Source organism: Lissotriton helveticus, chromosome 2_1 (assembly GCF_964261635.1).
Source record: "Lissotriton helveticus chromosome 2_1, aLisHel1.1, whole genome shotgun sequence".
NCBI lineage: Eukaryota > Metazoa > Chordata > Amphibia > Caudata > Salamandridae > Lissotriton > Lissotriton helveticus.
Window position 1 is genome coordinate 1,940,347,042 of NC_136059.1, and position 25,390 is coordinate 1,940,372,431.

At 45.8% G+C, this 25,390-nt stretch overlaps 1 protein-coding gene across 1 annotated transcript in view; it reads left to right on the forward strand.

Annotated features, from left to right (window-relative positions):
• SMARCA5 (SNF2 related chromatin remodeling ATPase 5) overlaps positions 1–25,390 on the forward strand; it is a 472,009-nt gene that overhangs the window by 8,667 nt on the left and 437,952 nt on the right. Inside the window, 1 exon segment of the mRNA XM_078676875.1 lies at positions 11,616–11,693. Within this exon segment, the coding sequence (XP_078533001.1) occupies positions 11,616–11,693 (78 nt within the window).

The window sequence follows — 25,390 nt, forward strand, 5'->3', positions numbered from 1 at the left end:
TTCACCTTAATTCAGGGAATGTTGTTGCTCTTTGTTCCTCTTCTACACAAGTATAAAATGGTTGGATACCACTGATCTTAGACTGCTGTTGATGACCAACCTCTGTCTATGTAAACCCATTAACAATATGGCTAAAATGCTAATTATCAGCAAAGTAAAATTGAGGGTATTAAACTTCCATTACTAAGCATTACCTCTAAAAGAGGCTGAGCCTTGGTTCCACCTAGAAGGGAATGCAATACCTTCTGATAACCTCAAAATGCACAAGCTAGTTTGATATTGGGGACTGCCGGCCTTAATCACTTTTTCACTGCCCTGTACTTTGAGCTTACTTCCCATCAAAGGGAGCTGCTGAAACAAACATGCATGTTTCAGGCATAAACTCCTATGTCTAATTAGTCCCATTACTCAACCACAAAGTAGAATTTTTTAGAAGATTCTTCCTAACTTCACAGCATGGACACCCATGTACCTGTAATCTAGTCTTCAACAAAAAGCTTCCTTTGAAGAGTCTTTCTCGGGGTGTGGTTGGATTGTCTTGCATTGTGTTCTGCTAGACAGCTGGAGCACTACCTCTATTCTGACATTCAAAAAGGAGCTAAAAGGCCACCTTTTGGATCTCCACTTTACTTGACTAATGCAACAACAGAACTACTTCTTGTAGACTTGAGCTTAGCATTTGTGTATGTTACTCAGTTTGTGATGTGTTCTTTTTTTAATTAAACTATATTGTTTTTGTAACACTTATGTAACCTGCTAATCCAGTGCTTCCCAAACTTTTCAGAACCCCAAGCCAATTTTTAGAAAAAAACTTATACGACCTACCTAGATTTAACTGATATGAGCCATGGTGACGTTTAAAAAAATTTAATAGTAGACATGCTTTAAAAAAGTTTTGAATTACCAATACTCTTTACAATGTTTGCGCTCCTCTAACATCTGTTGTTAGTAAATGTCACAACCTTGACTGCACCCTGTGATATGTCTATTGGACTGTGAGCTGCCCTAAATGTGCAATATGGTGAATTGCACTTCAGCTGGGACACTCTTCAGAGTGGGGTGCTGGCCTGTGGCCCCCACTTTCGTAGTTTATGGTGAAAGGCGTCCTATCGAGTTTTGCTTCAAAACAAGGCCTAATGGTGTATTTTGATCTCTTTATATAATCAGTGTTCTATAGTGCGAACATTGCTCAAGGGCGTTGAAGCGCTTTACATGAGTTCCAGATTACATTATAAAAGGTTAGATTCATTTTATTTTTACCACACGACATTAAGTAATTTGCTCAAAGCCAACACCAGGACTTGAGCGTGGTTCTCCAGATCCAAAATCAGCAGCTCTGGCCTCTAGGCAATATCCATATTTCTCAGCAAATGTGTGAAAGTCATACACAATTGGGAAGATTGTCCATGATCACAAATAATGTGCGCTTGGTGAACTAAAAAAAACCCAAAAAGATACAAGAAATACTGAACGGTTCACTGGAATTCTTGCTTGAGAATACTTGCAAAGGTACTTAACACTTCAGAATTAGAAAACAAAATGAGCTTCATTTTTGCTTTCTTAACTGCTAATATATTTTGAAATATGGTCGTTCATTTACAGTATTCTATTTGGTCACAAGAAAGGCACCCTATAGCTTTTCCTTTCACTCTCCCTGTAACCCAGCTAAATTGCCATGTAGTTAACTTTAAAAATTGCTCTCCTTCAGTAGTTGTAGAAAGAAAAGTAAACCTCAATCTCCTGTTCAAAGAAGAAGCAGCAATTGTCAGAAAACCTAGCCTGACATTTGGCCTGTCTTTGAAGCACAGCAAACTTACAAGATAAATAATTAATTTAAAAGCACCGTTATTTATTGCGCCTTCGTGACCTACCAAAATCGGCTGGGTTGCGAGCCACATTTTGGCAAACACAGTGCTAATCTTTTGATTAGATTTTTTTTTTTTTTATATCTTTCGTTTACTCTACATTTGTAATTATGCTCTGTTCAGTTTACATTTTTTAATTGTTCACATGATAAAAGAGAATCTGAAATTCATGTTTATTTAATGTCTCTTTTCTTTACAAGTTGATAGTCTGCTCAAATGTATTCACAGTATTTCTTCCGAGTTGCTTTCTCCGTTCTAAATTAATTGTTGCGGAGTCGTGGATGTGTTTTAACGAAAACTTCTAATTGTATTTATCGTTCGAGATTATAATTAAAGGAGTACTTTTCACTGAATGGAAATAAGTTAAAGGGTCTCAGGCCATTTTCTATTAATTGTTCTTACAGCTTCAACAATAGTTGGGTAATGTTATATAAGTTTGGAACAGTGTGAAAAGCTAGAGAGGACTTCGTGACAAGTGGCCAAAACAAGGCATGCGATGCAGAATCGCTTCACTTAGGCTGAAAGCTAATGGGGGTGTATTCAGCCCTTACTCTTTGGAGAGCTTATCCGGCTTCCTCCCAGCTGAGACGTGAATAGCAAACTATGCCATTATGTTGAATAATAACTTCATTGCTAAAAAGCAGGGATGAGCGATTGGGAACTATCTGTACATTTTAATTAAGCTTTTCTTTAGAAGCTGAGTTTAGATTGTAAGCCAAAGAGGAGTGTGAGGTTGATATAAAGGTAAACATCAAGTATGTTGGAATATGTGCTGCTATTTGTGTTACTCATAAACATTGCAGCTAATAGTCTGTTGGTTTTATTATAGTTACAGCTCATTGTGTGCTCTTTATTAGTATTTTAATTTTAAAATAAAGCTTTAAAATCCATTGTTTCCTAATTTTCGTGTGTGCCTTTCTCACGTGAAAAGGTGGTTGGGTTCCACTAATCACCTCTGATATTTCACAAGGTTGATTGTTTCCTGAAACATGTCTCATTCCTACTGCTCAGTGGCTTGCAGCGTGGTTGCAGTACAACTGGCTTTCTGTCTTTGGCAACATCTTTAGTTCGAGGGGATGTAGGAAACCTATTTTCTGGACCCTGGAGTAGAGAACGTAGAAAATATTTCAGTACATTATATTATATGAAGCACTCAGTTGCTCATGGGCCGTGTTCATGCTCTAACAACATTAATTGGGCCTGCTATTAGCTGATTAAGACCCTAGATATTGAGCTTTTGTACTCCCCATGCACAGCCCCTGCTGGGTAAATGTGCCACGCCCAACCCACCGCTCACTGCATAAACACTTTGGCCAACAGTTTAAAGTAGCACAGGATGATAGTGCAAAAAATGTTTGTCTACCACTAAGGCAAGATTTGTATCCAGATCTAAAAGCTGTTCAGAATTGTATAGCAGATGTATTCATTGCAAACCCTTTACCTTTAGAATGCTCGCTCTAAGGAAATTCAATGAGATGTAAACCCTACTTGCATTACATACTGTAAATGTAAAAATGTGTACACGTATCTGCAGAATTGAACAATTTGAGGCTATTATTTCCAGTACTCCATTATATATTAATATGCAGAAGCGTGAAAGCAAGATTAGTGATAGTTAGTTTTCAAAATAAAATGTACACACACAATTTGCAACACAGAAATATTTTGCTAAGCTATTGTCTAACTTTAAATACCATCTGAAAAATGCAACCCAGAAAATTGCATTAGAAAGAGAAGCAACCCAAACGGGTACTATAACCCGACGCAGTGCCTCCACTGAGGGGACAACCCCTGAAATCTGCACTTCTTGCTGGAAGGAGCTCATGGTCTGCCCAGAACTTAGAAGCATGCCTTTTGAGAGTGGGAAGGAGAGTTCCTGACCCTGCTGGAGGGTAGAATGTTCAGGTGAAGAAGCCAAACTTGTTACTGGCATGACGAACACCCAGATAGAGCTGAATGGCCATCAGAGTAAAGCCAGGAGCAATACCTCTTGTTTGGAGTCTCCCTGAGCATTTGCTATAGTGAACTATACTAAGGCATTCAAAAAGCAACTTTGTGTTGTCAGGTTCCCTACGGTGTTCCTGAAAGACACTTGCTGCCTGACTTCGGAACTCCTGCAAGCAGAATTGCTGATGTGGCCCAGGGCCAGATTAGGACCTCTACAACTGCTGTGACAGAACATCGGTTTGTAACCATTCTGAGAGGCTACAAATCCCATATACTAGTGCTGCCTTAAAGTCCAGCTGTGCATATTTCTGCCGAGCAGTCCATGAACTCAGAAGCAGCTTTTACCACAGCCCGTACCACTGAAGCCACTGCTGCAGTATCTGGTTTGCCAGTCACGTATGTCTGAACCGCAGCACAACAGAACAGGTAAAGGGGGATCTAAATGCGAATAGATTGAGCCCGTGGAGGAAGTGTCTTGAAAGAACAGTAGACTTTTTACCTCTGAACTTTGTGACTATGCTCATTTGACATACTTGGAATGATGGACATTGGGCCTTCTTGAAAATCATAAGGGGTGTAAGGCATTTGTGGGTATCACCGATAAGAGTGCACCTCTATTGAACTGTATGATTTTTCATTTTGCTGTGAGATTAAAGTGTTTACTTTTTTCAACTTTTTAAGCTAAACACTGGTCTGGCCGTTAAAATATTGTTGGTTGACTGAGTTTTGAACAATTGCCCCCAATCTACCTCCCTGAGAAGACTGACTGAGCCCGTGCTGAAAGGGTGTACTTGTCTGAATTTGCAGAGCTATAGTAGGACGAACCCTAAACAACCAGAGTCAAATTACCTAAACTTCAGTGGTTGCTGAATCACAACCGCTGACTGCCATCTCTGGATGGGGTCTAACATTTGGTGGCAGCCGTGGGATCTGTATGTTCCAATTTCTGCTGTCTTGACAGAACAATACGTTTAGCTTGAACACAGTTTTACCTTCACAGTGCAGTGTTGGATACAAGTTTGATGGTGGTTAGACATTGTCACACTATCCTGATCAGTTAAGGGTTCCATGCTTGGAGAGAGGGTAGAGGCTTTCCAGATACCAGCATAATGAGATGTTTCTGGTTTTGTAGGAGTCCCAAGGAAAGAGTGCTGTGGTGCCAATCTTTAACTGTGCTTCATTCATTTTAGCCTGTTATTTCATATGATGTAAACGTTTTTGGTAATTTCCTCTTTAAAACTTTGGCACACTGGAGTGGAAAAGCACATCTGCTCCTACACCATCTTTCCTCTTTGTCTGGATGTACATCAGTGCGCCTAACCACCCAGCATTAATTTCCTGTCTGGGATCAAGCTGCAAAGCAATTTGACTAGTTGGAACCTTCCTCTGACCCCCACATCAAATCTTGGTGAAGGGGCGGAAATGCACTCTTATCATAATTGTAGGAATTTCTAATTTGAAAAAAACTGAGTATTTTTGCCTTTCTTTAAATGCCCGCTTTGCAAAACTAATACTGGCCCTTCGAGCCAGTAACCTTTGATTTGTCTGAACTTTGGGATACTGCATCAGCCCAGAGAAGACATTTGCATGAACTGGACCTTGCTGGTTGCATCTACATGCAAGAGCCAGTCAGCCAGCCTTAAACTCTGAAACCATTCATGTTTATGCACCTTCTCTTGAACAAAGTTTATCTGCCTACCAAGAGAAGCAGAGCATGACCAAGAGCTCATTTGGCAAGGCCCAGCCGACTGAAACCTGCATGGAAGACATCTCGAGTATGAGCTGTTCTGGAGCCATGAACATCTCGGTATAAAACTGGCCAGAATCTAGAAGCAACTGCTCAACCCAGACATTAAGAGTTAACAAGACAAGCTAATTGAAACAGCTGTTTTCCTGATCTTTTGACTTGGTGTGGTCACATCTCTTAACTTTAATAATTCTGGACTTTTGTTTGTGTGGGGCCACAAATCCTGAATTCCATTTCTTTGTTGTCTTTTGTACCGTTTGGTGCAGCGAGTAATCTGTTGCACCAGTTTCTGGATTTATTGATTTGGATTTTTTTTAAACATGGTAAATCAACTGAACGTGAACAGATTGAGTTAACCCACCTTACTGCCAATGCTGCTAAGAAATTAGAGTTTTACTATAAGTGCGTTGTTCCTTAATTATGCAGGAGGTTGGACATATACTACATAGAAAACAAAAGACCATGCATACTTAATTTTTCATTAATCTTTGGTCATAGATCATAAGAAGCTATTTGGTCCAAATCACAGTATTTGGCATGTCTATACATAAAAAAAAAAAAGAAACTCATTTCACAGACTGTATTGGTATTAGGAGAAACCAAAAACCACATTCTTTGGACCTGATCTAATGAATTACTTGTATGATAAAAATGGGCACTGTCATCAGTGAGTGAAAATACTAAATAGTCAAAGCACCATGGTATTGTGAGGCAAATTGCCCAAAAGGTAGATTTTTAAAAAGTGGCTAAAATGCTTATGTGAAGCATGCATATAAAGAACAAGCATTTGCAATGCAATAGGTCTCGCATTTGCGAGAGTTTGAGCTATTGGCATTGAAAATGACAATGCTTTTTATTTATGTGCTTCTCATAAGCAGAGACTCCAAGTACAAAGTGGGTGTTTACGCACCGCTTGCAGGTTTTCAAAACACATCAATAAAAAACATTGTCATTTACAAAGCCAATAGCTCAAACTCTTGCAAATGTGAGACCTATTGCATTGTAAATGCCTGTTGCTGTATGTTTGTCTAATTTTCCTTATGGAAATTGAATGGAGGAAAAGTGTTTTGGCGCCCCGATTGGCGGATTGTCCCAAAGCTTTCCACGAAGGAGCTGAGGTGGGTTACCTTTTTTGTGGAACTTTTCGTGAAGATTCTTCAAACAGGACCAAAGTTATGAGTAAAACAAAAAGCCCTCGTTCTTTGGAAATTCTGACCTAACTATAACTACACAGTGGCTGCTGCCACCCTGAAATATATTTAGAGTTTCAGTAGTGTTGTAGAGTGCTCCATATAACGGAGCTTCTCTCTACCTAAAATTTCGGAACTACCCAGCGTTGCCTACTTCCTATATATAGTTTCACTGGAAAATACAAAGTAATGTCCTAGTTAGGAATTGTAATATGTTACTTTACATTTAAAAAAAAGCCTTAGAAAGTCAATTAAAAAAACCAAAGGTTAATGGATGTTCTAGTTGGGTGGAAATGTTGGTAAAACATACTATTTTAAACTAACAAAGCCACTGAAATTCACCAATTAGTTATCTAGCACTCCCTGTAGCCCCCTCCAATTAAAAAAATTTGGTGGTGCCCTTGCCTCTTCTTCAGGCACCACCTGCCAGATAACATATACTTCAAACATGTCCTAGGATATTTTGGGACGCTCCTTGCTGGAGCAGTCAATAATGAAGGAGCTTTCTGGTAAATTTGGTGTAATTCCATTCTGTATTTGCAGTATCGCTGTTTGATTTTCCCTCAAACGTGTTTTGGAATACCCCCCCTTCTTTCTCTTGGCCCCTGCCTGATGGTTCACAGTGAAACTTTCCAGGATGGAGCTGAGGTGGATGATACTTTTTAGGGGGGGAAGGGTTTGTGAAGATTTGTCAAACTATGCCAAAATTATAAGCAAACCAAAAAATACTTTTTCTTTGAAAATGTGGTTCCAAATATAACTACCCAGTGGTGACCACCACTTGGGGACTCCCTCATTGTGTAGATGTGCAACATTGTGCAAGAGCAAAACGCCATGACTAAGTGGGCTGACTAGTTTCCCCATCCTATATGCTGTGGCGGGCAGAATCAAAATGTCAATGACAATACAACAGAGTAATTGAGGAAAAAGGATGAAATCCCCTGTAAGTAAGCATGTATAGTATATATATTTTTATTAACAGCCACAGGTCTTGGCTAACATACGACCTAAGAAGCATTGGCAAAGCGCTAACAACAGACATAAAAAGCATTGGCACTATCCTTCCGTCTGGCGTATGCTGGCAGCCTCTTGACTTTGTCAATGCCTGTTTTGTTTTAGTAAAATCAAAAGGTCTTCGCTTATGCTATATCAAAAACTTTGTGTGGCAGCTCAATGACCGAGCAATGGTTAATTTGAGCCAGTGGTCTCCGGTGCTCAGCACTGGCACTTAACCATCAGCACGAGTGCTTTTAATGAGCACCCATTAAGGGCCATTCATCTATGGAGCGATCAAGTGATTTAGCCAGAATTACAGGATGTAGAGCTGACACCGCTCTGCAGCTCTGGCCATTGGGCCACATTCTCTCCCCACTTTCTTGGTTAGCAGTTGGTTCTGTTTTAGGCGGCGCTAACAGTGGAAATGGGCTGGTGCAAGATGCCTCCCCACAAGAGCCCTGGCACTTTTATTTCTACAAATTAACCACTGTGACAGATGTCTTTTTCATAACCACATCCAATATTAAAAGTGTCAAATCTGTATTTATTCATGGACGAGGGGCCCTACTGGCCTGTTGCACCCATTTTTAATTCAACTGGACCAAATGTCGTGAGGCAGTCACAGTAGTGGTTTGAAATCACTTCTGTGGGGAGAATGAAAGTATCTACGGGCATGAGCTGACCTTTTGGCTGTAGCCTGGTGATAGTTTGATGTGGTGGGGGACTCGTGTGAGGCGGCTCTTGGCGCAGGGAAAGAGGTGACAAGGATGAGTAACACAGATCTGGCTGGAATGGATAGATGCAGAATTGAAAGATAATTTGTCATGGGGAGGTGTGTTTTGCTGTTTGGTGGTGATTTGCGCACTGGGTTTTTGGTTGGTCGTTTTTTTTTATTTCTTCAGAGGATGCTGCTCTGTTTTAAGGTTGCAAGTTGCTGTGTTCTTTGGAGGCGTGTGTCGCACAGTCGAAGCGGTGGGCGGGTGCTTTACTCTACGATATAGTGAGAACAGGAAAACTAGGGTGGCGGCAGCTCGCTTGCGTTGCCTGGGCTCCGGGGAGGGCTCGTCCAGGGCGAGCCTGGGCCATGGCGTCCATGGCAGCCGCTGCCTCGACGGCTCGCACCGTCTCTGCCGCTGGACGAGTGGGAGCGGAGCCGCTATTACTTTTTGTCTCTGAAGCCCGCGGCCCGGCGGCTGAAGTTGGAGAAACAGTGAATCCTGTCGGAGTATGGCAACCCCTGGGAGAGGATGCCACCGAGGCAATGGAAGACCCCGCGTCACACCGAGAAGCAACCTACCTCAAGCCAGGCTTCACTACGGCGCCGTCGCGGGGGGCGAGTAGACCGTGCCCTCTGGTCATCCAGAAGAGGGGGCTGTGCGAGCAGCAGGTGAGTCTCGGGCACACCAGTGGCGTACCTAGCGCCAACCTGGCATAGCTCTGGGAAAGGGACTGCTAGGGTAAACCTCTTTGAAAAAAAAATAAGTTTGCTGCAAATGCATGCTTTATAATAAGTGACCGACTCCTGATCATTTTTACCTTGCAGGTTCACAAGCTGATAGCAACAGATCACTGCTTAAAATATGGGAGCTAAACTTTGTTGAAGAAGATTTATAAAGTGGTTTTGAAAATTACACGGGGGAAGGTGCATTCTGACCCGGGGCTAGGCTGCAGGGCAGCAAGAGTTCGGTCGATGTCTGATAAACAAGCAAACAAATCCCCCCCGGCCCTCACTTACCTACCTCCAGCCACAGAAATGCTGGAACACGCACCGAAAGTCGGCCTGGAGCGCGCCTCGGAAGAGACGCGGGAGGACAGGAGCGTGACGCGCGTGCACGGACCTGAGTCGGCTCGTGCCCAGGTTTGGAGCTGCTTGTTCACAGCTCTGACTCCCTTGGCAGGGAGGAAGGCGGCTATAAGTCTCGTTGGCGGCAGCGCTTCGCGCTGCAACGCCAGCGAGACCTAATAAAAAAAGGGGGGGGGGGTGGAGGGGTCATCCTCAAAATGGGTAAAATTCTAAAAAATTAAAAAAATGAATAGCTTAAGGAAAAGTAGAGTGCGCATGCAGAGTTAATCTTACATACGTTTTAATATACGTTTCAGAGGGGCGGTTGCCTTTATCTGTTTTCAGAGCGGAAAGGACTGTGGGACCTGTTATGGTTTTTGTCCAGTTTAGGTAGTTTTTCAGGTTTGTGAGGTATCTGGATCAAGTGGCCAACCTCTAAGGAGTGTCCATAAAGCGATGCCAGATTGAAGTAATGTATTCAGGTTTTTAGGGGCCAGGTGGTAAGATCTGCTTTTGCCCCATTTGTGAAAAGCCAGGTGTCATTCATTTATACATTTGTTGGAGGTAGTCATGTGATTTATTTTGTGCCAAGGTTCTTTTAGAATCCTGATAAGAATTGGGGTTTTGACATACTCTGCTGCCCGTTTACTGTTGAGGAATGTGGTCTGTGAGGGGACATTGAGGTGTCGAAGAGAGCCAACGAGAGGAGTGACCTTGCAGCACGCCAACATTTAGGGATGTTTTTAATTCGTCAAAGCCCACGTCTGTGATGCAGAAGTTCTAATTTAAACCATTGGAGCACAATATACATGTACCAAAAGTGGTCTCAAGTCAGGAGGGTGTTCACTGTGTCCTAGGCAACTGACTCATCTAAGAAAATTAAGACGCACAATTGATCATTATCTTTGGCGGAGAGTAATTCTTTCTGATGTGTTAAGCTATTCCTGTCCCTCGCTGAGGTTTGAGACCCGATTGTAAGTTGCTGCAGAGATTAGTTATTTCTAGATCAGAAAGTTGTGTTAACTGGTTCCGGGAATTTGACAACAGCAGAGTGGAATCAGTCTATAGATCGCCAAGACGTTTGGATCCACAGTAGGTTTCTTGAGGAGTCATTTGACAGTAGCATGTTTAATTTTATTGGGGACGCAGCTTTCCATCATGAATGCATAGACAAATATGGGGTTGGTGTTACAGCAGATTAGTCAGGTTTAATGATTTTAAAATTGCAAATATCTAGAGGACAGGGTTGCTTATTGATCTTGTTGATGGTATTTTCTAAAGTTAGTTCAAATGAGTCCTAGGAGTTTCTTGGGCGAGATGAGGCACTGTATTTCAAAGAAGATCAGTGTTTGGCATTTTTACTTTTTAAGGGCATGAGATTGTCACAAAGCGGTTGATTGGTTTCCACTTTGCAGAGAATTCCACACTTTCAGCACTCCACCTATTGAACTATTTGATGCAGAGAGCAGGACCTCCCTGGAAGTTGTAGGCAGGACATTTAGTGCCCTGAGCACTTAAGTTGAACACAGTACACATATACATGATTGAATCGCTGTAAGAAGCCAGAACCAATAAAAGCAAGGTAGAACTAACATGGAACCTCACTGTAAATCGGTACACCTTATAGCCTGTTGCTTGGTGTTCTTAAGTTGATATACTTATTGGCGTCTGTGATTACTCATGAGTCCACGAGGCAGCTCTGAACAAAGGGCGCTAATGTTTGTCCAACTCTGTTTAGTGATGTGGTTAGTAAATAACGATGTAAAATTAATGCTGATGTTCCAATGAAATTGACGTGAGTAGACAGGATAGAGACTGATGAAGGATATTTCTGTAAATCATACCAGCAACACTTTTGTGGTCACGTGGTTAGTTCCTTTTTGCTTGTTTATCATAGTGTAATATGTAACAAACTGTGCAGGGCAAATTAAGTGAGTTTGACAGGGTTGTTTAGAAGGTGATTTCTTCAGTGATTTCTAATTTACTTTTTGCACCGATTTATATATATATTAATAATGTTGATTGACATCCTTGTTGATGACTAAAGTGAATTTCTTTTGTACGAGTAAAATCTGGCTTTTTCATAGGAGACTTCCTCTTTGGATGACTCTGAAAGCCAGCATCAAGAGGTCCATGAATCTGAACTCCCTTATGAAGAGAAAAGGGTAAGTTTATTTGCATTCTTTATTTTTATGCTTTTTTCAACATCTCCAGTCGAATTGCTTTAAATATGGCTCAACAGCTAGTAGCGGAACATTTGTCAGTGATATGTACAGTAAACGTTTTGGTGAAGCTGTGGAAGTTCCAAGCTGTAGAACTATGCCAAGATGGGAAAATATTTACATATGGGCAACATTTCCTTCAAATAGTACTTCATGTTTTTTCTTTTTTCGTGTCTTTTTTTTATATCTTAACGTCACCAATTTTGGATACAGGGCTCAAAAAATCATTTAATTTTGACTAGACCTGCAGGTCTAGTAACCTAAAAAATGTACTCGACCTAACTGAAATGCACTTGACCTTAGTTTCTAGAGGCGGAGTTACAACATTTAAAGGCATTTTAATTGCACATTCACTTGGTGAGCGATAAAGATGCCTTTAAATCTTTAGGTCTTGTCACATTTCCTCTACTTTCAGAGACAGAGGTCAAAAGTCAGTTAGTCTTCCTACTTGCCAGAAAGGACGAGTAGGACCTAAAAATAGCTCACCCTAATTGAATCTAGATCGCAAATGCGAGTGGACAGAGGCCATGTTAAATACATGTGCTGGACACTGGTGATTATGAGCTCCCAAGCTACACGATTGCATCACTGAAACTAGAGATGTTTGGTATCAAACAGCTTGTATTAATAAGCCCACACTGATTCCAGTGATGGATTTGGTAAATACATGCCCCCAGAGGGAACTTAGGAGGTCCCCCCTGAAAACCTACTAACTACTAGTCTACTAGCTGACTGGTGTAGACCAGCCTGCTAGACAGACTGGTTTCTGAACCCCTACAGGTGAGGCCCTGTGTTTTTGAGGGTAGAAGCAATGCCTGCTCCGGCCGGAGGTGTGGTCACCTTCAATCAGGATGGCCTCTGCCGCCTTTGATATGCGACCCAAGACTTCCACAGACCAGGGAAATGCTACCCCCCTGCCCGGATCCATTTGGCACCATGACAGGTGGGAGAATTAGTCGGGATTCGTGTTCGCTATCCCGCTAGTTCCGCCCCCTGATGTGAGCACGAAACTTAGAATTCCACCGTGTTGGTGGAATTGGGCTAAGTGGGACCGGTTTATGCTCGCATCCCACAGGAAGTGGTCATGTAGGAGGTGTAGTTGTCCTAAAGTTAAGTGGCGCAATGGCTGCTAGCGGTCACTTCCCTTCACGCTCCAAAATTTGAGTATTTAGTAGGCACCCCTGATGCCAGGAACATAGATTCAACAGGTCCAGAAGAAGAGGACAAAGAGTCACGAGACCAGAAGAACTGAAGACTGCTGTGGACGTTTGACACCAAACCCTGTCTGCCTGCAACAGTCTCTACAATTGTGACTGAGTGACTCGTCCTTCTGATGAGCAACTACCACGAACCCCTGTTGACTGCCAGCCCATCGCAAATCGCCAGCAATCTCCCTGAGTAGAGGAGTTACTCCCATGCACTCACCGAGAATCTGAGTCCGGTTTACTGTGTTGTGCTCCCCGCCCAGCCCGATGCAGCAGTCACCCAGGAAGAGGTACCTGTGCTCCTGAAGGTCAGATCTGTCCCCCCACAGAGAGAGGACACCAGGACCGACCGAAGCAGCACAGGACCAATACCCAGGATACCGGATCCCTTGGTGTATGAAGCTGGGTTTCTGTTGCAGTAACCCTCCCCACCACACTTTTTGCTAGATTTCTGATGCACTTTGACTTGATGTTCCTTGGGTTCCTGACAGTCCGGTTTTCAGACCTGTGTTCTTTCCCAAAACTGTACATTGGTACTCGCAATTGGCACCTCTGGCCATATGCAAGCCCCTCATAAAAGGTACCATGGGTACCAAGGTGTAGGAAGCTGGCTTTGTATATACTATACTAAAGTGAGGTATAGTGTACAGAGCCCACTGGTACCCCAAAGGTAGGCAGAGGTAAAGTTGGATAGCACCTCACTCTCTATTTGTGGTAGTGTGGTCATGCAGTAATGCAGTATCAGAGGCAGTGTTAAGCATTTGTTGTACACACCGCCAGCAAATGAATTCACACACTCAAAGACTGAACGTCAGACCAATTGTTTTTGTATATAAATATTCTTTTAGTTGCTTTACTTCCTAGAACCAAGCAAGCCTGGCACAAGTAAGTTATAAATACTTTGCAGTAAATATATATATATACAGTTGTAATACAGTTTGGATTGTAATTGCATATGCACTTTGTTTTGACTTACAGTATGGTTGCAGACAAATGCAATACTTTGTAAATGCAGTACATAGACTTGAATGGGCTTTTCAGTAAAATACCAGGTAAGATACTTTTTAGATTACTTTTCTTACTCAGAGTAGTATACCCGAATACTACTCTGGGACATTTCCTGTAAACAGGTAAGTAAAATCGTTTTGGTTAAATAGTACCATTTTAAAGAATTTCTTTAGGTTTTCAAACTCCACACTTAGTAACTTTTACAAGAAAAACAGCCAATGTTATCCTATGGAGCAAAATAGTGTTATCGGTTTTAGGGTAAGTATTAGGTAGTGGGAGTTGAGGTTCTGGGGGTAGACTCAGGGGTTCCCCAGGGTCAAGGATGCACTCTTGTTACACCCTTAGCGGCCCTAGGTAGGCCGGGTGCAGAGTGCTAAGGCCCAATGTTATCCGATGGGGGATAGAGGGCCTCCGATTGGTGGCTGCTGATGAGTGGGCCACTTGGTTGTGGGAGCCAAGCTCCTGGCGTTCGGCTCGGGGCAAAGGGGATCCGGTTTAGCACACAAAGTGCACTCGCAGCGTTGGCTGGGAGCAGGGTGCTGTTTTGGTGTTGGGTGCCCTGTTTTTAATGGGTATTTTTGGATGTGGTTTTTAGCTGCAGGCTCGGTCCAGGAAGACTTCAGGGAGGAACCAACAACTGGCAGGTAAGTTGGAGGGCTCTGGGATGTAGGTGCAGCTCCGGTTCATTTCTCTAGGGCGCAGGGCGGCTGGATGCAGGGGTGTCTCTTGAGGTCGGATTTCACCTTACCGGGTCACTCGCGGTTGGGGGGGGGGGGGTGTCTCCGTGCAGAGGCTTCAGGCGACGTCGGGGAGTCCTGGAGGGGTCATTCCATGGTGGACTCTAACTCTATAGCGCTGGTGGACCTCGCTGGGACCAGTGGGCCACTCTAACTTTGGTCCTAGGCAATGGGTGCGGTGGTATTTCCAGGTGTCCGGTTTCTTTGTCCTCTGCAGGCTCGGAGTCTGTTTTCTGAGTTTTTTCAACAGGGCTGCTGTTCACAGGAGATCTGGTCTTTGTTGATGGCAATCAGTCCTCCGAGGGGTTCAGCGTGTCGCTGGCTGCAGGACAAGAGGATTTTTTTGTGTGCAGGATCTCCGGAAACTGCAGACTGGCTGGTAGGGCTGGGGCCAAGTCAGTTGTTCTCTGGAGTCTCCTCTGCTTGGCATCTTCTTTCGTCCTTTTTCTTAGGTTCTTGGTTCAGGGCTACCCCCAAAATACTGTATTTAGGGTACGTTTAAGGGTCTCTGGGTCAGTAGCCAATGGGCTACTGACCTTAGGGTGACTACACCCTTGGTGTGCTCATCCCACGTGGGGAGTGAGCACAATCCCTAATCCTGATTGGGCAGTGCCTGCCATCTGCAAGATGGCGGGTACTGAAGAGTGGGCTTCACCTCACATCACCTCCCTCACCTGAGGGGTGGAGTTGGCAGAGGTGGGCACACCTTCTGGGCTGGCTAGTTTTTCCCACCTGTCTTCCCGCCGAAAAGGAGGGGCGACAGGAAGGGGCCTGCTCCTGATAGCAGGAGAGGCTGGGGTTCGCATAACAAAGGATGCCGGGCCTTTGAAGCTCCCTTGCCACAGATGGCTCTTCCTGTTCTGGGGGAGGGGTGTATACCTCAGCTCAGGAAAGGCTTTGTTTCTGGGCTCAGGGAGTGAAGGCTCACACCCTAGGGGTCCAGAAACCTGTCTCGTGGTGGTAGGCTGGTGTGTACTAGTCAGGGAACCCACCAGAGGCTGGTCATTTTTCTGGGGGCACCTCTAAGATGCCCTCTGTGTGCATTTTTCATTAAATCTCATACTGGCATCATTGTTGTTTTAAGGTGCTGAGAAGTTTGATACCAAACTTCTCAGTTTTCAGTGTAGCCATTATGGTGCTGTGGAGTACGTAATGACAAACTCCCAGCACCATATACTCTTGATGGCAGCACTGCAACAACAATGTCTAAGAATGGACTTAGACACTGTAGGGGTACATGGCTCATGCCTCTGTGCCCTCACCACTGGTACAGTGCACCCAGCTAGAGGGCTGGCTGATCAATTCTAGGGCAGTGGGTTGTAAGCATGGCACACAGGGATGTGTGCCATGTCAACTCTTAAATTTGGTCTGCACCAAGCCACACAGCCTGAAAAGGCAGTGTGTGAGTGTAAAGGTACAGGACCGCTAAGGATGGCACAATAAGTGCTGCAGCCCCTAGAGGCCTTCCCTGGCCACAGTGCCCTGGGTACCTGGGGTACTATTTACCAGGGGCTGACCTGTTGCCAGAGAGTGCCAATTGGGTTTGGTACAGTTTGGGGGAAAGAACACAAAAAGTCAAAGTGCATAGGTAGTTCTTGCAAAAAGTGGGGTGGGGTTTACTGCAACAGAAACCCAGCTTCTCACTAAAAGGACACTGACCAGGGAAGGCTTCCAGAACATATTGTGCCACCCTTAGAGGTCCTGCACCTTAACACGCACACACTGCCATTACAGGCTGCATGTTTTTGTGCAGAGAAAAGTGAAAAGATGACTTGGCACACATTCCTATGTGCCATGCCGGCAACCCACATGGTATGGTATAGGTAAGACACCCCTCTAGCTGGGTGCACTATACCACTGGTGAGGGTACAGTTGCATGAGCACAGTACCCCTACAGAGTCTATGTCCATTCTTAGACATTGTAAGTGCAGTAAAGCCATAAAAGAGTATATGGTCTGAGAGTTTGTCATTACAAACTCCACACCATAGTGAGTTTACTGATTTCTGGGAAGTTTGGTAGCAAACTTCTCAACTTAATAAACCCACACTGATTCCATTGTGGGATTTATTATACAATACACTGAGGGCATCTTAGAGATGCTCCCCGAAAAACGACCAGCCTTTGGTAGGCTGGTGTTTACCGGTCAGAGAACCTATCACCAAGAGACCTGTTTCTGGACACCTGGGGTGTGACCCATAGCTCCCTGAGCCCAGAAACAAAGCCTTTCTTGGCTTTGTTTCACACCTCCCCCAGATCAGGAAATGTCATCTGTTGCATGGGAGTTTCAAAGGCCTTGCCGCCTTTGTAACGTGACAGCCCAGCTTCTCCTGGTATCAGAAAGAACAGGCCCCCTTCCTTTTTGGCGGGAAAAATTAGAGCAGCCCAGAAGGTGTGCCCGCCTCTGCCAACCCAACCCCAAAAGATACAGCAGTAGATATCCAAGGGAGGCGGTTATTGCTCCTGGGTTCCTCGGTCCTATGGCGCGGTGACTGTTGTGGGCTGCTGGTGGAACGGGATAGCAGGGAGCCTCTAATGAAGTGTGCGGGTGTGCACGGTGGCTGCAAGGGCATTAATTAGAAGCTGCTCAGAAGCGATTGTCGCCTCCCATTGATAGCTACTGCCGCATCTTTTCCTCTTGGTCTTAAACAGAGGCCATTGCGTTCTCAGTCACCTTAGTTACCCCACGCAAGTATTGTAATCCTGCCATGACACCTGTGGTTGTATGTCCTTCAGGCATCTATTTTAATCTGTCCTGATGATGATCCCATTATTCTTTTAAAAGGGATCAAAATGTCGTCGACTCGCTTGACACAGTGCACACAAATCTATATCTATGTAACGTGTAACAGCCGTGTTCTTTATCGCACTTGTTTAACCCTTCACATTTGCAAAACAAGCCTGTTCTCTTGCCTGATTGTTTGTCTTTTGCGTTATTATTATTTTTTGTTCACTTTAATTAGTGTTCACCTTGATGCTTTGGATGCAGGACTGTGTCCCGCTTTATTTTTGTTGAGCTTGATCGTAAAAATTAAGAAATTAAGAAATATTAATTCTGACTGCCTGGCTGGACAGTACCAATATAGCATTGATTCTAGTATATATTTATTGTTTTCTTACTGTATGCTCTATCAAGTTGTTCTCAATTAATGCTACCAAAGTTCCTTGTATACCATATTGGGTTCCCTTGTTTTTGATTAAAGATTCCGGACCCTGCTCGACAAGGGGGAAACAGTGGCCCTCATCCTCCTGGACCTCTCCGCTGCGTTCGACACGGTCTGCCCTAGTCCAGCGCCTCAGCAACATCGGTATCCAAGAGAAGGCACTGGAGTGGATCATCTCGTTCCTCGCCGGAAGAACACAAAGAGTCCGCCTCCCCCCGTTTCGCTCCGAGGCCACCGAAGTCATCTACGGCGTCCCGCAAGGATCTTCACTCAGCCCCACCCTCTTCAACATCTACATGAAACCTCTCGCAGCCATCGCACGCCAGCACAACCTCAACATCATCTCTTACGCCGACGACACCCAGCTGATCCTCTCCCTCACCAGAGACCCCAACACCGCCAGAACCTGCCTACACAAAGGGATGAAAGACGTCGCCGAGTGGATGAAGGACAGCCGCCTGAAACTGAACTCTGACAAGACGGAAGACCTCATCCTGGGATCTTCGCCCTCCGTCTGGGACGACTCCTGGTGGCCCCCAGCCCTGGGCACCGCACCCAAGCCAACCGACCACGCACGCAACCTGGGCTTTCCTGCACCCCTCCCTCTCGATGACCAGACAAGTCAACGCCGTCTCCTCATCGTGCTTCAACACCCTGCGTATGCTTCGCAAGATCTTCCGCTGGATCCCGACCGAGACCAGGAAGACTGTCACCCAGGCACTCGTCACCAGCCGACTGGACTACGGAAACGCCCTCTACGCCGGAACCACAGCCAAGCTACAGAAAAGACTCCAGCGCATCCAGAATGCCTCCGCCCGACTCATCCTGGATGTCCCCCGACGCAGCCACATCTCCAGCCACCTGAGGAACCTGCACTGGCTCCCCGTCGACAAGAGGATCACGTTCCGGCTCCTCACCCACGCACACAAGTCTCTCCACGACCTGGGCCCCAAGTACCTCAACGACCGCCTGACCTTCTACACACCCACCCGCCAGCTATGGTCCACCAGCCTCGCCCTCGCAGCCGTACCACGCATCCGAAGAGCCACCGCCGGAGGAAGATCCTTCTCTTACCTGGCTGCCAAGACTTGGAACTCCCTCCCCATCCACCTTCGGCTGACCCAGGACCATCTCGCCTTCAGGAAACAACTCGAGACATGGCTGTTCGAGCAGTAGCATACCCCTCCCCCCAAGCGCCTTGAGACCCTCCCGGGTGAGTAGTGCGCTATACAAATGGCATGATTGATTGATTGATTAAATATAGCTTTTTCACCTTACGGCATCACTCGCGCTGATTGGTTGCCTAAGACCTATCAAAGCGAGCCCAAGAGGAGTCAGTTGAGACCCCTGGATGCTACATGGAAAGTCGCAGCGTCGATGCGCCGCTGGCGTGCCTATGGCAAGCCCATCTGCGCCCAGACGTCACCAGGAGCCAGGCACTCTGCCTCTCCAAACACCCACAGGTTGGTCTACTCGCAGGAGGAGCTCCTCTCTGATTGTGTTACTCCCTGCAATGAGTATGGCTGGGTCCCGCCGGATGACCCCTCCATTGCAGATTTGGCGATTTTAAGACCAGTGAAGCTAGCTCCACCGCTGAGCCTCTCCCCCATACTACAGAGTACAAATTCCTCAGTTTAAACTGCTGCTCAATTGTTAAACGGTACAAAAGGGGGTGGTAATGGACGGAGCATCTGAACCAATCAAACACTCACACCCAGTCAAAAGATCTGGGTTTAATCCATCACCGTTCTTTAGCGCACACTGCCACCCCAGTTCAGACATGGCTATATGCAAATCAGTCTGACCCTGTGCCTCATGGGAACAGTCCAGCCCGAACTGCCAAGTCATGCCTTCCCTGGACCGGAAACAAGCTTCCGAGGACCGGTTGCTGGCATTGCAGCCGTCTTCAGCCCGGCTTGCTTGAATCCAGTGGCAAAGTGAGCAAGGGACTCACGTCTGAGCATACCCTGCCACACTTATGGCGGCCAAAAGCGGTACAAAAGGGGGTGGTAATGGACGGAGCATCTGAACCAATCAAACACTCGCACCCAGTCAAAAGATCTGCGTTTAATCCATCACCGTTCTTTAGCCCACTCTGCCACCCCAGATCAGACACGGCTATATGCAAATCAGTCTGACCCTGTGCCTCATGGGAACAGTCCAACCCGAACTGCCAAGCCATGCCTTCCCTGGACCGGAAACAAGCTTCCAAGGACCGGTTTCTGGCTAATGAACGGTGATGGATTAGGCCCAGATCTTTTGACTGGGTGTGAGTGTTTGATTCAGATGCTCCGTCCATCACCACCCCCTTTTGTACCGCTCAATTGTTAAACAGCATGCTGAAGTGTTTGACCTGATACAAGACACTGCCCCCATACAATTTTTTGACAGACCGGACTTACCCAGGATACTTCAGCTGCACCTGTTTTAGCTCTTCCCATAGGCTACGCTATGAGGAACCTTTACAGAGTGTGCGGTAGAGAAGGGGGCATAGCAGCTCTTTAAAAAAAAAAAAAAAAAAAACCCTATACGTCTAGTTTTACACTTGGGACTATCCCGATAACGAAAATGCTCTTTAAAATTGCGCTTAATAACAGTTTTAGCTTTTTGGGGCTCTTAATCTACCACCCTGCGGGTCCATCTAAAGCTTTTAGGGAAGCACTGATTATTTCGGTTGCTATTCTGGCAATTAAGACAGCCAATTTTAACATTGTGGGTGACCTCAACCTTCATCTGGACGCTTGCCAAGACGCTGATATTACTCATTTTTTTAGATGATCTTGCAGTGTGCCAGATGACTGTATGCGTCCCAAGTGCCGCACATCTAGCTGGGCACCTTCTCGATCCTTTATTTTCCAACGTTTCCCGGCTAAAGATCCACACTCCTCTCCCCATGACCTGGTCTGTCAATTTGTAATCTTTCAATACGCGTTGAAGGCTCTGAACTGTCTACCAATTGAAACACTATTTTTAAGCGCCCAATTCATAAGCTTGGTTCCAATCATTTTTGTGATCTCCTTTGAACACGGAGTCCTCCATTATCCTGTTATGTTATGTTAAAATGGATTTGTAGAGCGCACAGCTATTCAAGAGAGTGTCCTGGTGTGAGACAGAAAGATACAGAGGCCAGAAAGGGAAAGGACTCGGGTGCCAGGGTGTCGGCCATTCTACTTCTTGGTGGAACAGCCAGGTTTTCAGTTGTTTCCTGAAAGCTAGTATGTTTGTGGGCTGCCTGAGCGAAGAGGCAGCTTGTTCCAGAATCTAGCCACTTGCACTTGAAACGAACGTCTGCCGCAGCGGATTCTGAGACCATTTGGTATGACAATTAGGTGTTGGTGTGCTGACCTAAGGGATCTGCCAGGCACGTAGTATGAGATTCTTCTGCGGATGTAATGAGCTTCCATGCCATGCAGAGCTTTAAAAGCAAGGACCAGTGCTTTAAAGAGGATTCTGCATCGGACAGGCAGCCAATGCAGATTCTTCAGGTGGTGGGAAATCTGGTCTCTAGAGCAGAGTCTCAAGACTGCCCTGGCAGCCGCTTCCTGCACGACTTAAAGTCTATTCAGTAAGAATTCTGGAAGGCCCAGGTAAAGGACGTTGGCATAGTCCAATCTAGAGGTAATAAGGGCCTAGACAACCGTCTTTCTGTGAGAGGTCGGCAATAGAAAGAGAGAACTCTGGAGCATTTTCAGGAGACCAAAACACGTACCTGTCACTGACAGTACTTGAGGTGTCATAGATAAACCTTTCACTCCCAGGTTTTCTACAATCTTAACTGCTAACTGGAGGGGGTGACGACGACATATCAATAGGCCAATGTGGAGGTCGCTAACAGCCTCTTCCACGAGTTGCCCACGCGTGCCCTTGACATGTGTATCCCTGCTAAACCGATCCATAATAAACAAACACAGGCCAGCACTTAGTTCAATTTGCTTTGACATCAGCTTAAAAGAATTGCAAGGTCCTAGAACGTGTCTGGAGAGGCTCCTATTAGCCCTCTGCCAAAACACGATATAGAACTGCCATTAAGGCATATCCTAAACTGATTTGGAGGTCTAGAATGAAATTTAAAAAACAGTAGCAACCCCACCAACATTTTCTTTCTCTCCTGAATGGGCTTATGAAACCCACACTGGCAGCAGAGCCTACCATAATTTCCAACATCCAATGTGAGGAACTGGGAAAGTACTTTATTAGAAAGGTAGAACTTATCTACGGTAACTTTGCCTTGGATTTCGGGGATTCTAATTTAGAGGCGCTTGTCAGACTTCCCTGCCACTCCTACACTTTTTCCCCCTGCTGTCCTTCAAAGAGTTTCAAGCTCTCTGTACCAAAGTCAAATCGGGCTCCCCTGATGACCCCCTCAGGCCTGATCTGTTCCTTAAGTTTTAAGACTGGCTTCTTCCAGTCTTTCTTGATCTGATAAATCTGTTTGACATCGGCGTCAGTAGCTGCTGTGTGGGAACATGCGAAAGTTATCCTTCTACCGAAAAAAAACCTGCTGTGGATGCTTCCAAACCAGAAAATATTTGTCCCATTTCCTTTCTACCTTTTCTTCCCATAATCAGAGTTCCACATTAATGCTACTCTATCAAATATTTTGGAGTCAAACTGCTCCCTCTCAGAAGGACTTTAAGCTACAACCTAGCACAGAATCTGCACTACTGGTGGTTAAAGAGCATCTGCGCAGCTCTTTGGATGAGGGCAGATCATCTGCTCTGATTCTGCTTGATCTAAACGCCACTTTTGATACTATATCTCATGGCACTTTGTTGTGATGCCTACAGGAAATTGGTATTGGCGGAGCACGATCGGGTTCACCTCGTTTCTATCTGAAAGATCCTTTCAGGTTGTTTACTTTCTATACAACTCTCAGGTTCACACTCTACGCCATCATGTTCGTGACTAGTCCAGCTAAACCTGGAATTCCTTCTGCTAGTTTTAACAGATTGGATCTGTTAAGAATGTCGTGCCGCCCTTTAGATTTATATTCGGGTGCCAGTAGAATCTGATGGCACGGTGGATCGTTATTCATTGCCTCCAGAACACTTGAAAAATTTTGGCATTTTCGAGTGACCTGTCTGATTTAATTTCGTATAACTGTTGTGACAGTCGTTGCGGAGCCCTCGTCAAATATAAACTGTGACTGGTCACAGCTTTGGAATCGTTGCAGATAGTTTTAGAGTAATTGATTCTTGACATTGCGTTTTCTTTTCCCGGGGAAATGAGAACCGTCGGTGGTCTGGAGGTATCTAGTGTCATCTTAGGCCCGGTTGCACTTGCCATATCTGAGCTCACCCTAATGGTTTCTGTGTGGGCCCTGCCCTCGGTTGTTTCTGGGGCCATTGTTTGATTGCTTCGGTCCTTTGGACTACTCGCAGAGTCTTGGGTGAGTTTTTCCGGGTAGACTCCCTTGGGGGTAATTCTTTGCTCTGCGGCACTGTTTTTGACGGGGGGGTTTTGTGTTCGACTTTTTTGAAGATGGGTAAGAGTTCATGGTGGACCATGTTGGAGTTTGCCCTAAGTTTGTTTCTGGCTTTGCGCTGGTGTTTGCGTTCTCTTTCACTACTTGGCAAAACTGGCCCTGTGAGGGCCGCCGCTGTTGAGTCATTTTGAGAAACGGGGCTGTTTGTTTGCACAGGCTCAAGATGATCCTGCCTGGTGATGAGTCCGATTGTTGACAAAGGGGGGCCGTTTTCTGCCGTCTGATTTAATTTTGATTGGGCGCTCTGAGTATGACCATTCAGCTTCGTTTGGCCAGTAGTTGCTCCTGTGTTTGGAGCCTCCCCTTCTTTTGAGTTTGTGTTCTGCTTAGCAGGAAACTCATTGGGTTTTAAGTGTTCTTGCTGTGTGGGGGGTGGCGATTTGGTAAAGACGTTTTCTCCTCTCAACAACTTTACTTCCCTTATGACTGTGGTTAGGCATTCTGGGAGCAGTGAAAGAGAGTCTATGATTGGGGAGCAACAGCAAGTTGATTCGGCAAGCTTCGTGGAGGCTTGCGCCCGTAAGATTAGGGAATTGAGTTTATCTAGTTTGCTGTCGATCCCAGACGTGAATAGTGCCAGGGTGTTTAGTAGGTCGACCTGCACCTCCAGTTGTATCGAATGGTAATTGAGTGTGTTAACTGTTTGCTGCAGGGTTTGTAAAAGTTGTGGCCAAGCACCGGTCCCGGTGTTTTCTTCAATATTTTGTTTTTCTTTTGGGATCGGGCTGGACCTGGGTGAACTTTCAGACATCTTGAGGAGAAGAGACATGTCCGTCATAAACTGATCGTTCTGGGGCGGCAATGCTGGCTGGCTTTGCGATGTATCCTTTGTGTGTCCAGGTGGCGAAAATATCATGTACGGGGGGCTCAAAGCTGGTGGTGCTGTTGTGAGGATTGTTGTTTGTGAGGTTGAAGATTTTTGACTGCTATTCAAGTGCTCGGGGTTGGCTTGCCCATGGATTTGTGCCGTCGTTGTTTGGTGAAGAAAGGCCACAAGAGGCATGGTCGTGGTCGCTGCGTTAGTTACAGTGGATTTAGGCGGCGTTACTTGGACCTCTGTTGGGCGCGTAATGATCTCCAGTTGGGTTTGTAGCGCTTGACTGGGCCAGCGTTCCTCTGCTGGAGACACTGAAAACTTGTCCGATGGAAGGTGGTCAGGTTGAAAGTTTTTACTGGTTTGGTCGTTACAGGAGGACCCAAAAATATAAACCTCTGATGGCTCGATTGCCGTTGCGGGTGCCCAATGTTGCACCAAGGCCAAGTTAGGCGACCCAAGTTAATCGAGCCTGGTTGCGCCAGGGGGGTATTAGTTGTTTCCTCCAAAGACTGCGCTCTTGGTTGAGGCGATTCCGCAGACTTAGATGACGTTTTTTTGAAGAAGTCCCGCATGCTTAGCGGTTTTTGTGTTTTTAAAATGTGGCTGGCGTTGGCCGAGACCTCTGCGACGTCGGGTTGTGTTGCTTTCCTTCTTTTGGGCGCTGTATACTTCCTCACTTTTCCTGATCTCATTATTTCACGAGGGCCCAGGCTTGGGCTCTTCTGATTGCTCTCTGGTCCAACACCAGTGGTACTTTTACAGCTTTGTTACAGCAGCGGGTTTTTGAGATACTAGCTTCTGGCTTCTGGAACTGTATGCAGGTCAAGTGTTGAGCGGCTGTGTTAGTGTATGGCACTCCCCTGCTCACCCTGTCCCTCCTGCGCGGGTCTCCCAGCCCTACCCCAACCCGCTGACACCACCTCACCTGCCTGCCCCGCTGGGTCGGACTGGAGTCCGAAACAACCGGAGCTGCGTGCTGCGCAACTCTGGGAGGCGCGTGCAGGCACCACAGGGCCTGGGGGCGAGATGGAGCCAACAGGGTCCGGGTGGCTAGTCAGGACTCGGCCGGCACTGGATGGAGAGCGAGGGGAACGGCCCCAGAGCTGGTGGGCACCCGTGACCAGCCAAGCGGCGAGCAGTGAGTAAGGGATAGCTGAGGGCAGTAGGTGCTGGAGGCTGAGACACCCACAAGAGCAACAGGAGCACCGCAAGCCGCGAGGGCTACA